The sequence below is a fragment of the Anneissia japonica genome, unplaced genomic scaffold (assembly GCF_011630105.1).
Source record: "Anneissia japonica isolate Jap-2015-1 unplaced genomic scaffold, ASM1163010v1 scaffold7767_len233565_cov179, whole genome shotgun sequence".
NCBI classification, from domain to species: domain Eukaryota; kingdom Metazoa; phylum Echinodermata; class Crinoidea; order Comatulida; family Comatulidae; genus Anneissia; species Anneissia japonica.
Window position 1 is genome coordinate 71145 of NW_022744636.1, and position 15140 is coordinate 86284.

The following is a 15140-nucleotide window of genomic DNA, read 5'->3' on the forward strand; positions in this document are numbered from 1 at the left end:
GGAATTTCTAAATCTATTAGAATTAAGACTGACTATTTTGTAGGGCTTCGGTATAAGGTATTGATAAATGCATTCGGCTTTAATTCATTGTTTATTTCATTTCACTGTTCATCAGTAATTGTATTTATTCAACATTAAACAACTATTGATCGAAGCAATTTTTGGCTTCCTTAAAATAAATTGGTTTAAATAAAAACTGTATTTACAAATAAAAGAAAACAACTTGGAATGGTTTTGTACGAAGGTAGATTATAATATATGCATAATATAATACATTATTTACATTATATTACTTTCACCATACAATTTTGTATTATTTTCTTTCCTGATAATATAAAATATAATACTGGTAGATTATGTTTATCACGCAGCAATAGAGAGTTGATTTTACGTACCTGGAGACTAACAATGTTAACAATTTAATTAACTACACTCATTTCAGTATTTTTTTAAAGTTTATAGTTACAAAACCATAATGTGTATGGTTATGAAAGCATACACATTATTATTATTATTAGGCGTGGAATGCAATATGGGAAACATAATGTAAGAAAATGTGAGAGAATTTAACCTAATGTTGGAAGCCTATACAGTGGGATAAGCAAGTCTAATTTTAGATTATGTAAAGCTTATAGTTTTAAATTGACGTCAGTTATTTTTAAACGCAGTAAACTTTAAATATGTTTCTCATACAGAAATCAAAAAGGCATGGACCCATTAATAATAGGTCCATTAATCTACCGTATTAATTATAATAGGTCCATGGTAATGCAGTAGCAATTATTATTTGAATAACCATAGTCTCAATCTTCTCGGGGTAATGTACAGGACGATTTAGTTTGTGCAGAGTAAATTATTTGTATATTTTGATGGTTGTAACAAAACATTTCATCTTGGTGTTAAATGTGTGTTAAACTTCATTTGCCGTTCTCGGCCTCGTTTCCAATTTCGGGAGTACAGTTTGGACATGGGAAATTGATGTCGACCTGGGCTTAGAATTAATCTGGGTTTCTGTGAGTGCTATTCCACTATCTGAGCTCAGTTCTGAGCTCGAAACTGAGTCTATTACAATCGGTTTTGAAGACAGTACTGGTGTTTGTGGTACATCTGGTAGCATTGGTACTGGAGTAATGTCACGAGTGGCACCGTCTGAAAAGCTTCTAGCACGAAGTCCAAGCGTTAAATCCTGAACTCTGGCAGCAGGTTGCTGATAAAGATTCTGCTGTTGCGTAGAATTCATACGCTGCTGCCATTCAAATTTTGTGTGCTGCATCTGCATTCTCTTCAATTCAAATAGCTGGCGCTCTCTTTCTCGTCTGCGCAAGAACTGACGTTGTCTTAGGCGGTATTTGTACCAGCCTTGGTTAAAAAGAACACTGTCATCTTCAGCCTTTTGTCGTGGGATTTTCTTTTGTGACGCAATACTGATTTCTTCCATCTTTTCCAACATTTTCTTCATCACTGGCGTATAAACCTTATAATGATAAATTGTGTAATAACGATACTTAAATATGTAGTATTATTTATTTATTTATTGTGTAACGTTTTATTCAAAAAATTGAATACATTCTTCACAGGAAGAAAAGAGCTAAAACAACCTGATGACAAAGGATCGATCATTATTATTATTATTATTTTATTTTTTTCAACCCGGCGGCAGGGTAGCAATTAACGCTCTCTCCAAATTTAGAAGAGCCGAACGAAGCGTCAAAGGAGACAAAGTCCCCTACAACCTACTCACATTGTAGTAGGTGTTCGCGCTGGAGGTTCTCCGCGGAACCACATAATCTACACCTGCAGTCGCAGTTGAGATGGAAGCATGAACGCTTATAGCACCAAAGCGAGTGGAAGGCTGTACCTAACCATCTCCCCCATACCTTCCTGTGAGACCCCGTTAGTTCCACTGAAGGGGAACGGCACCGAACTGGAGAGGTAATAGAAGCAAGAGGGGCTCCTTCGCAAAAATGTGCCTTTATCAATGGCCCCGCAGCAAGCCATCAAGAGGCTTCTAGAATATGGATGGATGAGGCGAACTTTGAGATACCCCACCAAAATTTAAGCAAGCGGCATTGAACTGTCGTTAGAAAGTCGAAATTCTCCGCGGTAAGTCTGTTCAATATAATTAATTTCATTGCACGACTTTTGCATTATTTTGGAAATCCGCCTTTCGAAGTGTATACATAAACATGATCTACAGTAGCTACTTGAGGCGAGCAAATAACTAAAATACTAAATAATCAGATGAATTGAATTTCTCAGGGTTCACAGTGTATATATTGGCTCATTATTAACCATTAAGCTTCAAACTGCTGTCTCCATTACTACTGTATATCATACTGTACTTTAACCGTATTTAAATCGTCAAGTTCCGATACTATCGTATAAGTGGTGACCCTAGATTTTGATAACGAATGAACAAAATAGAATTATGGCACATTCAAGAAACAAAACCAAATTTCCTCAATAGACCTACTTGTTGATTGTGTAGTCGCTGCATACGGGAATTCAGTTTAACCTGGGCAAGTGCTCTCATATTGACGAAAGTCTTGGGACTTCGTTTTACGATTTGCCTCTCGAAATTATTTAAGTCCAACTCAAATACTTCGACCGGACCCAGGCACGTGACAGTTTGCAAGTAGGTTGGAAGTCGTAGGATCACTTCGAGGTCTCCTGCAAAGTTAAAATGATTAATTTTATTTGACGAGTGGTGACAAGTGTATCATTATTTTACGAGACGCTTCTCTCATCATAAGTTTTGGAGTTACTTACTCAAGTAAAGCATTTATGACAGAAGGCATCTGTCCTGTCTATAACCCATTGGTAACACGAGAAAAATACAATGCTGATAATGACTTAATAGTAATAATTCGAATGCTACTGTCAATAAAAACAGATATTTATTTTAACGGCAATATTGTTGTCTTTCTGCCAAATCGTATTTCTACAGTATGTAAGCCTATTATTTGCTATCGGACTACATAATGTTTTTCATTTCAATCAAGAATAAAATAAACATGAATATTTATATTATAAACAAAACATTAAATCATAACTGTAACATTACCAATAGATTCGCTTGGGCCAACCGTACAGATATCCACAAATTTTCGAGTCGCTAGTTTTTCTGCCTCTGCATAGCCATTCCGCCGACGAGCAAAGCTTGGTCCAGCCATTCGTTGATTGTTGTTATTAACGTCGGCTGGTTTCCGATCATGCGGTACCTTTCCGCGCCTGAAAATAAAACATAGGCCTAATTCACTAAACGAAATATGAATTTATTGTACGTAAATTATTCACTCAACTTCTAAAAAAAGAAGTCAACCTGTCTGACCAACGTGCTTAAAATGACAATAATTCCCGATTCAAATTTGATTTATTTACATTCCAACATTTGAAAGTCACAATCCTGAAATCGCACAAGGCCGTTTACAAAATCAATCATAAAAGCTTGTAATGTATAATCTTATATGCTTATAATTTACAATAATTTATTTTGTACATTTTATTTACAACAGAATTTGTTTTAAAGGAAAACAAAGGAAAACCTAAAGAAAAGAAAAAAACACACATACACACACAAACGATGGCGAATAATTAGCACCAAAACGTCTTATGAAACACCTAGGCCTAATCCATTGAGTTTGTTGAATTTATAAAAAGGAAACAACTTATTAATAAACAATTGATCATAAACGATCATTACCGATGTCTGTTGATTATAATGATCCTGATCTTAATTAATAATTATTCGGAAAATCAATTTGCAATTGAGGTTAATTGGAACTCGTTCAAAATAACTAAAGCGAAATTGACAAAACTGTGTTGAAATTCATGAAGGTATTTGTCACAATCATTTAAAAGTTGTTACTAAACTGCAGTTAATGTGAGGAAGTTTAACGAGGCTGTACGTTGGTATTGTATCTGTGCATTGGTATGTATATTGGTGTAAAGTGATGCAGAATGAATGTTACGGGCAGCAGTAATACTGTTACCAAGGCTACGATATAGGCCTACCTGAGGGCGTGTGTCACCGCCTGATCTTCATTGGAACTGTAACTTGGATACTGTTTGACGTGATGTAAAGGATCCACAGAATGTTTAACATTTCCATTCAGAATGAAAAATATACCTCGAACTGGCTCGCCCTGCTTCACTATTGTATTATCATAATCGTAACGCGTTTTTGTAAAACTCATTGCCATAATTTTTCGCTGACGAGGTGTCCAGTTACTATAAAGAGAACAAAGTTACAGCGTCGGAATAGCTAAACAACAGGACACACTGTAAATCTACAATTTTAAATTTAATTATTATATAAAACATACAAATATTTACTGTAACCTATTATGGAAATGTTATTCTATCCAATTCCAACTACTCAAAGTACTTGGAATATGAATGACTTTTCATCTATGTGCTTGTTATTAATAGAGGATTTCAGTGTATGCTCTGTGAGTAAATGAAACAAGTTCACCTATATATAAATCATTTTTCATTCGATAAATATTTCAACCCAGCTTCTAAAAATTCACCAGTCTAGAGAGTACACATTTAAACTTTTTTTTGTACGATTCAGTTACAAATGAAATGCCTTCATGTTTATCAGAGTGAGAAGTGCAGAATCAAGTCGGTTAATGATCATCTCGTGAGTGTGATAAGCTGAAAGTCCATTAACGAGATGGGCCTCTACATTAACACTTCCAACAGGAAAAATATTAAGTTTCAAGAGATTTAATTGTCCGATAGTTCCATATTATTATTAGCATCTAAATCATAAATGGGCTGACTTCAGACGGGTAAACCAAGATAATACAAGCCTGTCCGTTCATGTAACTTATATTATGATTGGTGATGACAGGAGTTAAAGACTACTACTTAAACAATAAAAAGAAAGAGTAGGTCCACGGTGAGTCTATTTTGGTCTGTACAAAAAAAAAAAAACCACATTTTCACGATTAAGTTCACTGTAGCCACTAGTGTATCGGTAAAGGTATTTTTATTCCAGGACGACAATGAAAAATATTCAGAAAATGTTTGTGTAATCCTGGTTAAAGATGTTTATAAGAAATAAATAAATAAATAAATAAATGTGTAAAGACACAGATAGACTTACCTAAATAGGGAACACGTCCCAACAAACTCCTTTTTCTCTTTAAACTGCATCTCTTGCGCGGTTTTTAAACAACGATTATACAAGTCTCTGTTAACCATTATAAGATCAGTCGGCAGATCGGATATAATAGACGCACTCCTGACATTATCTGCTTGTACCAGCGCCAACTCGCCAAAACTTTTTCCAATGCCTGTAGTGTAATAAGCTTGTTTAGATGGGGAATCGATACTGAACATACCAGGGAACAGTGATTCACTGTTCCATGAACATACTTACGAATATTCGTTAAAATCAAATAAAAATTATGAAGACAAAATATTGGTATTTTGGCAGTGGAGTAAAATGTAAGCTATTTTATCTGTTCGATAAATCTTACCGAGTTCCCTTATGTGAACACCAAATTGTTTCCGATCTAATTTTTCAGCGTTCTTTCTGTAATTAAAGTGGGAGCTCTCCGAATCAGAGTAGTCCACAGAACTGTCGTCTGACAACATGGCGTCATCAAATGACATTTCTGAAACACCAGAATCGCACATTTGTTGTGAATCATTGTCTGAAGTGTCTTTTGATCCAACCCTACTATCGCTATCGCCATTTTTTATTTCATTCTCATTAAGTAATGTTTTCTTTTCACTGACAACCCGACGTGCTTCATTGTCCAAGCGCTTCTTTCGTTGACGTACTGGAGTTGATTTGGTCAAATTTCCTTGTTCTTCTAATTGTTGATTGATGTAGATTGAAACCAAACCTGACAAGATGATGTAGAAGCTGAAAAGAAAATGATACCACTAAAATAATGATTGCATCTACATTACTTAGTAACTCCTAAACATTAAATTTTATCGGCAATTTCTATAAGTGGGCAAACATTTTGTAAAAAGAGTCATATATGTATTTCTTTCAAAATGCACAACAGGACTGATAGTGATACCGAAGAAGCCCTTTTGAGAAAATAACCAATCTAAAATTGGGCGAAAAATAAATAGTTCTGTATTTTAAGTGTGATGTTTTGCCCTACTTTACGTGTTATTTAGTATTCATATCGAATACTTAATACGTTCCCAAATAATAATATTATTATTATTATTATTATTAATAATAATAATAATATTTAAGAATTTATATAGCGCTATTCACCGGAGTCTCACAGCGCTTAAAAGTATGAACTATGGAAAAAGGTGAGTTTTAAGACGAAATTTGAATTTAGAAAGAGTTGGAGCATAAAGGGATGACGGTGGGAATTTGGTTCCAGAGAAAAGGTGAAAATGCATAAAAACCTTTGTTGACAGATTTTAAGTTTGTTTTTGGTGTGTATAGTATAAAAGGGTCAAGTTCAGAACGAAGGCCAGCACGTAAAGGAGTATATAAAGTTATAAGTTCCTGAAGGTAAGATAGAGCAGTATTATATAGGCACTTAAGAGTTAGAATCTTGAAAATGATGCTTTTATGAACAGGTAACCATAGTGAAGCCGTGCGAGTAAGGGAGTGACATGGTCAAATTTCCTCCCTCGGATTATGAGTTTTGCCGCCCTGTTCTGAATAAGCTGGAGACGTTTTATTTCTTTATCAAATGAACCATGAAGTAGAGAATATCAGCGAACGATATTATGGCAAACAGATTCATCTATGTAATTTCTGATTTGGAAGATATTTCTGAGGTTATAATTAAGTGATTTACACGATCTGACATTGTGCACTCCTCATCAAAGATGAGTGGTTAATACTTGTGAAAAATCGCAAGTAATTTGGGTAGCAGCAGGTCTGCAAATACTGTTTTGGCGCAAACACACATAGAAATAGTTATGTATGGTTTACCTATCTCCTTGGTCGCCTTGTTTGATGATGACTGAATCTTCTGGTAAAGATAAAAACTTGCAATTTCTCACAATATCTTTGACGACATCTACAAGATAATACAAATAATGTGAGTCAGTTTAAATGTTTCCAATAAGATACACAATAATCTTGAGTTTTAATCAATGTTTGTTAATTATCCTCCTAAAGCAAGTTACTCGTCATGGACATAGGCCTAATTGTTAAACCATTTTCCTCCATGGTTAAACGTTGTCTTTTAAATTAAGGTGTTTTTGTTGTATTAGTGATAAAAATAATGAACTTAAATAAACTAAGTATGGCCCTTTTGATAAAGTTCATAAATTACCACAAAATGGCAGCGTAAACTTAAGGAACGTGTACGGTAGTGGGCCATGTGCGTGTTACTGTTACTACTAATTTTAGTTTTTCAGTCTTTAAGTTTGACTTCAACTCCAGAAAGGTCTATTGTTTGTCTTTTACAGAGATACTGAGATTGGAACGGACAAACACCATCAAATGCACTATGATCACATTATCAACTCGCCCTATTTCAGTTTTGTATAATGTTCTGGTTGGTGGCATGTATACACAGTAAACGAGGTTAATTTGTATCTGCTATTCGCCCTAGTTTTTGTTTATAATAGATCCAAGTTCTCATTTCATTTCTTTTTCATTTCATTTATTCGTCTCAAAACATTAAAATTGACAATAAAGGAAACAGCAAAGAACAAGCACGGACAATATGAGACAGGACACCCCAAAAGTGAACTTAATCATTGCCTAGTGGGGGCCCTTCACAAGATACAACCAAACGTTAATGCTACCGTCTATTAGGCCATCTTTGGACCCTGAAGACTACCTAAGACCCTACTTTATGATTATGCAACTCTCAAGGAGTTATCATAATTTGAAGTGTTTATGTTCATATAAAATACTTGTGTGCCCATGACCATAACAGTGATTAAACAGGTGTCATTACATTGTTCATGAAGCATTTGGTAGTTAATTACAGGGGGTAAACCTATGACCTTTTGGAGCCGTATCTGTTGACGCCCCAGTCAAGTAGGTATTTTTGTTGATTAACTAGGTGAAGAATTTAAAGGTTTGTGCTATCTCAAACTGGGTCTGCAGACGAAGTTTATGCCATAGGTCCTACCCATATTTGCTTAATTGCTCTCCAGATTTTTTGCAAAATATATTTTAAAAAAAACATTGAAAAGTTAAAATAAATCGCATTATTCTGTTGACAAACAGACACTGAAAATATCATTTCTTTTTTCAATTTTACAACGAGCAAGAGATTGTGCAATTGTAAATCAATAAAACTAGCCGAGTGTGAATCAACGGTCCTACACGCATTCGTATAGTTAGATAAATACTTTTCTCTCAGAGAGACATATTGCTCAAAACCAGAGACTAACGGGGAATCTTTATTCGTGACATCACGTATGACACTGTGTACTGGCGGCAGATACAAAGTAGCTCTACGCTTTTGGTTATCTCCAGTGTGTACACAGCTGAATATTACTAATAACAATAATGCAAGATAAGGTCGCTATGCGTAACTATAGCGGGTACTTGGATATAAATTTTCTATCTTAACCTATAAATACGTCGACAGTTTACAAACTAATAATATTGTTTAGTTATTAGCTACCAAAAATCCAACTCTCACCTACAGAAATAGAAATTTGTCAAAGAATCAAGATCAGCACGTACCCGTTCGCCCACCTTTGCATGAGAGCGTATTGTATAAATTCAAATTACCGACCTATCGTCTCGCTTCTTCTTATTAGTCTTCATTATTTTAGGCCGACCGACTTATAGAACACAGGTATCAAAAGTTTAAATAAATTGGTTTATAAATAAAGAGAATACACTATAATACACCTCTATAATTAGGTCGTTACTTTATCAACAAGTAGAGGGTGGTTTTCTTCTCACTTATTGTTTCAATGACATTTACACTTATAGTTTATTTTAGTAACTTTATAAAAAAATTGCATCATTGCGGTTACCCGCGGCAGTGATAAATTTACACGGCATCATGATCCGTCTGAAATTATAGCCGTTATTTACCCGTGGGCCTTGGTTGTCAATCAATCATTGAGCCATTGAATTTTGAGATCTAGTTCTTGCTTCCATTCAGGCAATGTTTGATAAAGTTTGAATAGCCTTACGTCTCCTTAAGAAATTAATAGAAATTCAAATTATTTGATCAGCAGCGTATTAAGTAAACACATACGTAATAATTTGGGGGTCGAACATTTATGGGAAATTCTTGCAGTTATTTGCCAAGTATGATTACGTCACACTTCGATTAAATTTACAAATTTGTGGACAGATATTATCTCATAACATCGTGGAAAAATGTGTCAGTAATCGTCAGAATAAATAAATCACACTTTGTGGAATAGGGGTCTACCTAACAACAAAAGTAATATTTTGGTTCTTGACGTGTTATTTTGTCTTAATGGTTTGTGATGTTAAGGACCATCTGATTTTTCCGACTCTTGAACGCGATTGACGAATTCAAGAATACATTACGCCATCTCAACTGCTTTTATTATTAATTTTGCTGACAATTATACGTGTTCGAAATTACACCGATGCTTTCTCTCTCTCTTTCTCATAAAGAACGACTAGTGCTTTCCGAAAGCTCAGGTTCTATTTCTGGCTGTTTACTGCTGTTTTATCAAATTATCTCTACCGAGATCCAGCAATCGTTTTCCACCGAGCATTGTTGTTTTCAGTATTTTGCTCTTTTAATCTATACATGCACACAGATATATATATATATATATATATATATATATACATGAAATACGGTAGGTGATGAAGTGTCATACGCCTACAATTTATAGATTTCTGAAAACATTTCTTCACATCTACTTAGAACCAATTTAAAGTGTCTTTAAGTGAAATGACTTATAGGCTAATTAAACATTGAGATCAATAGTAACAACTCTTGGCAGTTTTAGAATTCACATTTCAAAACCAATTCTAGCACCTTGAACGACCTCGTTTCTCTTACGGATTAAGAGCTAAACAACTACGCGGTAATAATTGTCTATACATTAAATTTACGTTCACTTTCAATCAAATGGCGGCTGTGCTTATTCAGTACGGTAAATATATAGTATTTTTTATTTACGTGTTCATTAAACAATTAATTGCATTTGGCAAATTGATTGCAAACTTAATGCATTGTCAATATTCGTTTTAACTTAATTTAATTTTACTCTGGAAATATTATGTCTCATGGTTAATTATGCCTAGGCCTATATATCAATTGAGACCAACGCCTAAATGGACTCATTAAAAATTATAAAAAGTTATAATCATAATTCATTAGGAAACACATGGGCCTACATTTCTCTGTCTGTGACAACCTTTGGAGAAAAACACAGATTGATTTTGTTTTAAATTGGTAAATAAGATAATTCGGACAGCAAAACTGTCAGTTTACTGAATAAATAACAAAAATAAAATTATGGAAAACAACAAACTTTTTTTGTTAATTTCCAAATATAAAGTTAAAAGTATTCTATTGTTGATAGGTGATGTTAAGTTCTTATATTTTTTTAATTGTTAGTCATTCAGAAAACCAACAGCGATGAACCAAACAATCAATTTATTAATATAAAGTCATCGTTTCCATGAATGCGCTTAATACACATTTTAAGGGGGAAGTTTACCGATTTGATAAAATTTGAGAACTAATTTCGCATATGCAGTTGCATAATATCCCATTTTCAAAATTACGAATCTAATCTAGGAATCATCCATAAAGATGTGCATTACATTAGCCTGTCGCTAAACCTTGATGGAGCATGCACATACGACGTCATCACAAATCTAGTTGTGAGCGTCGACGTAACAAACGCGCACGAGACTCGTAATTTCAAAAATGGGATATTATGAAACTGAATAAGCTAAATCAAATTATATAAAACCGATAAACTCTTCCTTTAACTTTGTTGATTAACATTATAAAGCTTACGATGTAAATTTGAATCTTCATGATTTGAATATTAAAAATTGTATTTTGACTGTTAACCTTTTTATGTATTTTACGTTCGAATTACTGACTCTTGCGCCATAGTGACTTTCGTCGCTTTAGTTTTTCCTGACCTTTTGTCTTAATTGTTTGTACAGATTTTTTGTAATGTCGACATATTAATAGGCCTCCGCATTCTGTATCACATTCAGTTATAAGTGATAGATGGTTAGGGCTTAATTAAAAATAGGAGAAAATGTGGGCTAAAGATTATTCATGACATCAGCTTATGAGAATGTCAACATAGGTGATAGGCCTACAGCGGTATACTGTGTTGTTTACACTATCCGTCACAATTCAACGACCCGTAATAGTAAAACGTAAAGTACTTTTTATAAATTTGAATATAAGATCACGAAGTTGGTGTTTACATAATTATTAGTGTTAGTCCCTGTTATTCCCTTTGTTGCCTACGCAATTCATTCAGGTCAAAGCTCCGCAACACGGTCAAAGAATTAAATCAGCTATTCAATTTGAAGTTGAAGATTTTCAAGTGGCTTATCTTTCCTACTTGGGCACAATTTACTTTGAAATACGTAAAAAGTATGTGGAACTTTGAGCAGGTTAGAGCTTCAAATCTTGGTCTCCCCCACCTTTGCCTTACTTTTATTTATTTATTAACATCTTAAACAAGGATGACATCATTGTCTGAAATAAAAGGGATTGATTGATTGATTAACTGATATTCGGAATTGTTTTTCATTGTGGTCCTGATTTACAGGTCGATGAACAAAAAAATCCTTGAGTCACACAGTGGCGTATCTAGGGGATGCGAGAGGGGGGTGCGCACGTTCCTCCAAAAATTACTCCCGTCCCCCCCCCTACCAGTTTCCCACAAATATCACTTGCAAGTAGTTAAAAATCACTTTATTTTGCAAGTTAGCGCCCTCAACTGATCATCGAGCCCCCCACTTCACCTTCGCGCCACCCCCCCCCCCATCAGCTATTAATCCAATGAATACGTATACGCTATCAGATTCTCCTTACCAGTTTTCTGTGCCTTGAAAAGTCCGCTCATGTTCTGAAACCACGATATAAGAAGATCGATATCCCGGTCGTGCCGCTTCTCAGGGGGCTTCGAAATTAGATTTACCACTCTCTCATAAATATGCGCCATCTTGAAAGCAAACAAAGTCTAACAGAATGAAAAACATATAATTTTCCTCAGTGGACTCTATTGCTCCAATTATTTATCATAGCACATCAAATAACCCTGCATTTATGTACACTTATCTCAACATAAGCAAACCTATTACCGATTACGGAAAAATAACGGTAAATTAGGTCAAACAGTTAACAATAATAATGCCATCAATATCCTGGTTCTTATCAGAATCTGCGTCATTCTTTCAGTTTTGATGTTCATTAATCAACTGATCTACATTAATGCTTGAGTGTTTTTTCGCAAGTGACTTTATTAGTTCCAGGTGATTGTTATTGTGATTATAATGACAATGACGATTATGATAATGGACGTACTAATAACATTATTAATAGAAATAATGATAAAAAAAAAAAAATGTTAATGGGCCTATAGAAGTAGAATGCTGGGGAAAGTTTGTACCGAGAATTTAACAGAGCGCCACTAATTACTCCTGCCTAAGTAAAAATGAGTTCTGTTCGATTCGAACCCGAATTCCAGACTGAGTTCACCTGTAGCAATAATATTAACAATAAAATTTACAACCGGACCACCGCTGAAAGAATAAACATTTTTAAATCAACGAATCCCACTGTTAATGACGGCTGCCCGATGACTACCAGGGTCTCTTTTGCCCTTTGCTCACCTACCATTTTCTTTGTTGCTATAGGGCTAATTATGCGGGTGGTGACGTGCAGCCAGTGCGTGAGAACAGGCGAAATATAAGGGAAATGTTAAATGTCATTTGGTATGCTGGTGGTATAACGTTTAAGCCCATCTCATTGCATTGCTATAATCGTGTCCGTATTTCCATTAACATGTATTATATGACACCAGCTAAGCCGCACATCAAATATAATTTATCAATATACATTTAGTATCAGGTATACAGTATGTAAATAATATAGAGATTTAGCGATTGGTTGACAACTTTAATTATTAATAACATTTACACTAATAATATTTACATTAAGCAAATTGGTTTGATGTAAAATGTTTTTCAATCTGTATGAACGACTGCCTCGCGTGTTGAGTCAGTTACGGCGATTTGACTCACAAAATAATTAAGGTAATTAATCCTAGGCCAAATGATTAAGCGACATCAACAGCAAATTCATAATATTTGAATACAGAATAATCATTGAAAGAAAAATCACAGGAAGAAAGATAGAAAGACTGGGTAAACACCGATTCATGTTCAGTGACGTAACCGGGAGCTTTGTGACTTTCTGAGACTGGGGGACATTTGTGAGATTTTAAATGTGTTCGTTTTTTTAATTCATGTTTTTCAATGTATTCTGCTACATGTTTTTAACGACGAAGTCAATGATATGATCAAGCTGATCCAGGAATTTGAAATAGAGTGGGCCCAGAGAGAGACTTTCACAGAGTGAGGGTCTATACCACCTCAGCCTCCCCCGCCCCTTTAATCTAGATATAATATGATATATGCCCAGTCGATGTCAGAGACACATTATGCTGTTATGTACCCAACAAAGCCCTTTTGGGTCAAGGTGCTAGATCGAGGACTCTGTGTGTAGTAGCCCCTCCGGGACCCCTAGGGGTCGGGGGCTTTGCTGACCGCCGCACGAGAGCGTGGGCGTGTAGGCTGTTTTTTTCATAAGGTCACTGTTATGATGTCAAGTTGTAACGTAAAAGACAATCATAATATTGTAATGTTTATAGCCCGTTGGAATATTGTATTTGATAAACGACCAACGAAACTAACAAATCTACATACGATAGGCCTAGAATAGTCTTGCTTCCATGTTTTCTGAGCATGGTATGGTAATCGAAATGTGTAGTGAGATAATAGGCAAGGAAATTGTTATCAAAACTGGATTTATTGTCATGGAAAAGCTTGCTTTGATAAGTAAAGTGGATTCAATAGCATTGTAGAAGATGAAAAAAACAAACAAAAAAACACAAAAAACAAAAACAAAAACAAAAACAAAAACAAAAAAAATGTAGTAAAGTTAAATTGTCAATCCACGTTAGACCTATCTGTTTTTGACAACGTTTATTAGAGTTTTTATTTAAATTTCTGTGAATGGGTGACTGGTAATTTGTGTATTACATGAATTTGTGTATTGTATTCCCCCATCCTCCACAGGGGCTCTCATCTGCATTAAACGGTTGGGGTAATTTGCCGGGCTCCAGACCCGCCGTTAGGGCTGCCTTGCGGACCTAGGCTGGTTTAAGAAAGATGCTATTACAATATTGGCCTATAGCTTCGGAATGTCATCCACAAAATCAATCATACTTACACATGGTCATGACATTTCAAAATGCTTATTTAAACCCTGTCACTCACTTAGCGGGAAATGCCATAAAACAATCGTCATGGCATCCGCAATGGGGCAAAATTAGTGGGTAGAATATCACGATCGGAACTGCGACTACTCTTATTTCTACGGAACTAATAATAGATGAATGTGAAGTTTTTTTCTTTCACCGTTGCGGCGTGGTAAATCGGAAACTGTTTATATATACAAGCATTGAGGCAGGCGAGTGGTTCATTAGTGCAACACTGATTGATATTGAAAACGCAATGTGAATTAAGGGTTGTATTAAAATAGCAAATGATCCAGAGTTAATCGGAGCAGACACGAATAAAAATAGCACTACCACACACAATGCCTGTGCTCTTTTTTCCCTTATATTTATTGCGAGCTTTTAAAAAAAATGCTGGAAAAAAGAAAGAACGGTTTTCGCCGTTGTATCACGAAGTAACGAATGATTATAAGAGACAACTCCATGGTTAAACTAATATAAGTATGTTTTGTTTATTTTCACGATTCATAGCGATACAATGCATTCGTGACGAGGTGAATAGATTAACAGTATTATTCTATTTTAGGCATATGGTACATTTCTCCTCTTGTTTAGTTCTTCATATTCAAATGTATAAGCACAATGCCACGTGGCAACACCCCCCCCCCCACACACATATATATATATATATTTATTTAAATGACTACATTCGTTGAGAGCTATGCTACACGACTGTC

General features: G+C 35.0%; 1 protein-coding gene across 2 annotated transcripts in view; it reads right to left on the reverse strand.

Annotated features, from left to right (window-relative positions):
• Positions 1-63: 63 nt before the first annotated feature.
• The window catches only part of LOC117119699, a 19140-nt gene continuing 4063 nt past the window's right edge, over positions 64-15140 (reverse strand). Inside the window, exons 3-10 of one of the 2 annotated variants that reach the window (XM_033264535.1) lie at positions 11976-12105; positions 6929-7016; positions 5490-5881; positions 5114-5303; positions 4015-4230; positions 3065-3231; positions 2474-2670; positions 64-1474 (exon numbers count right to left, since the gene is read on the reverse strand). In XM_033264535.1, coding sequence (XP_033120426.1) covers positions 911-1474; positions 2474-2670; positions 3065-3231; positions 4015-4230; positions 5114-5303; positions 5490-5881; positions 6929-7016; positions 11976-12105 — 1944 coding nt within the window. In that variant the 3' untranslated portion in view covers positions 64-910. Of the gene's footprint in view, positions 1475-2473; positions 2671-3064; positions 3232-4014; positions 4231-5113; positions 5304-5489; positions 5882-6928; positions 7017-11975; positions 12124-15140 lie in introns of both variants that reach the window. The other variant, XM_033264534.1, reaches the window with a different exon arrangement.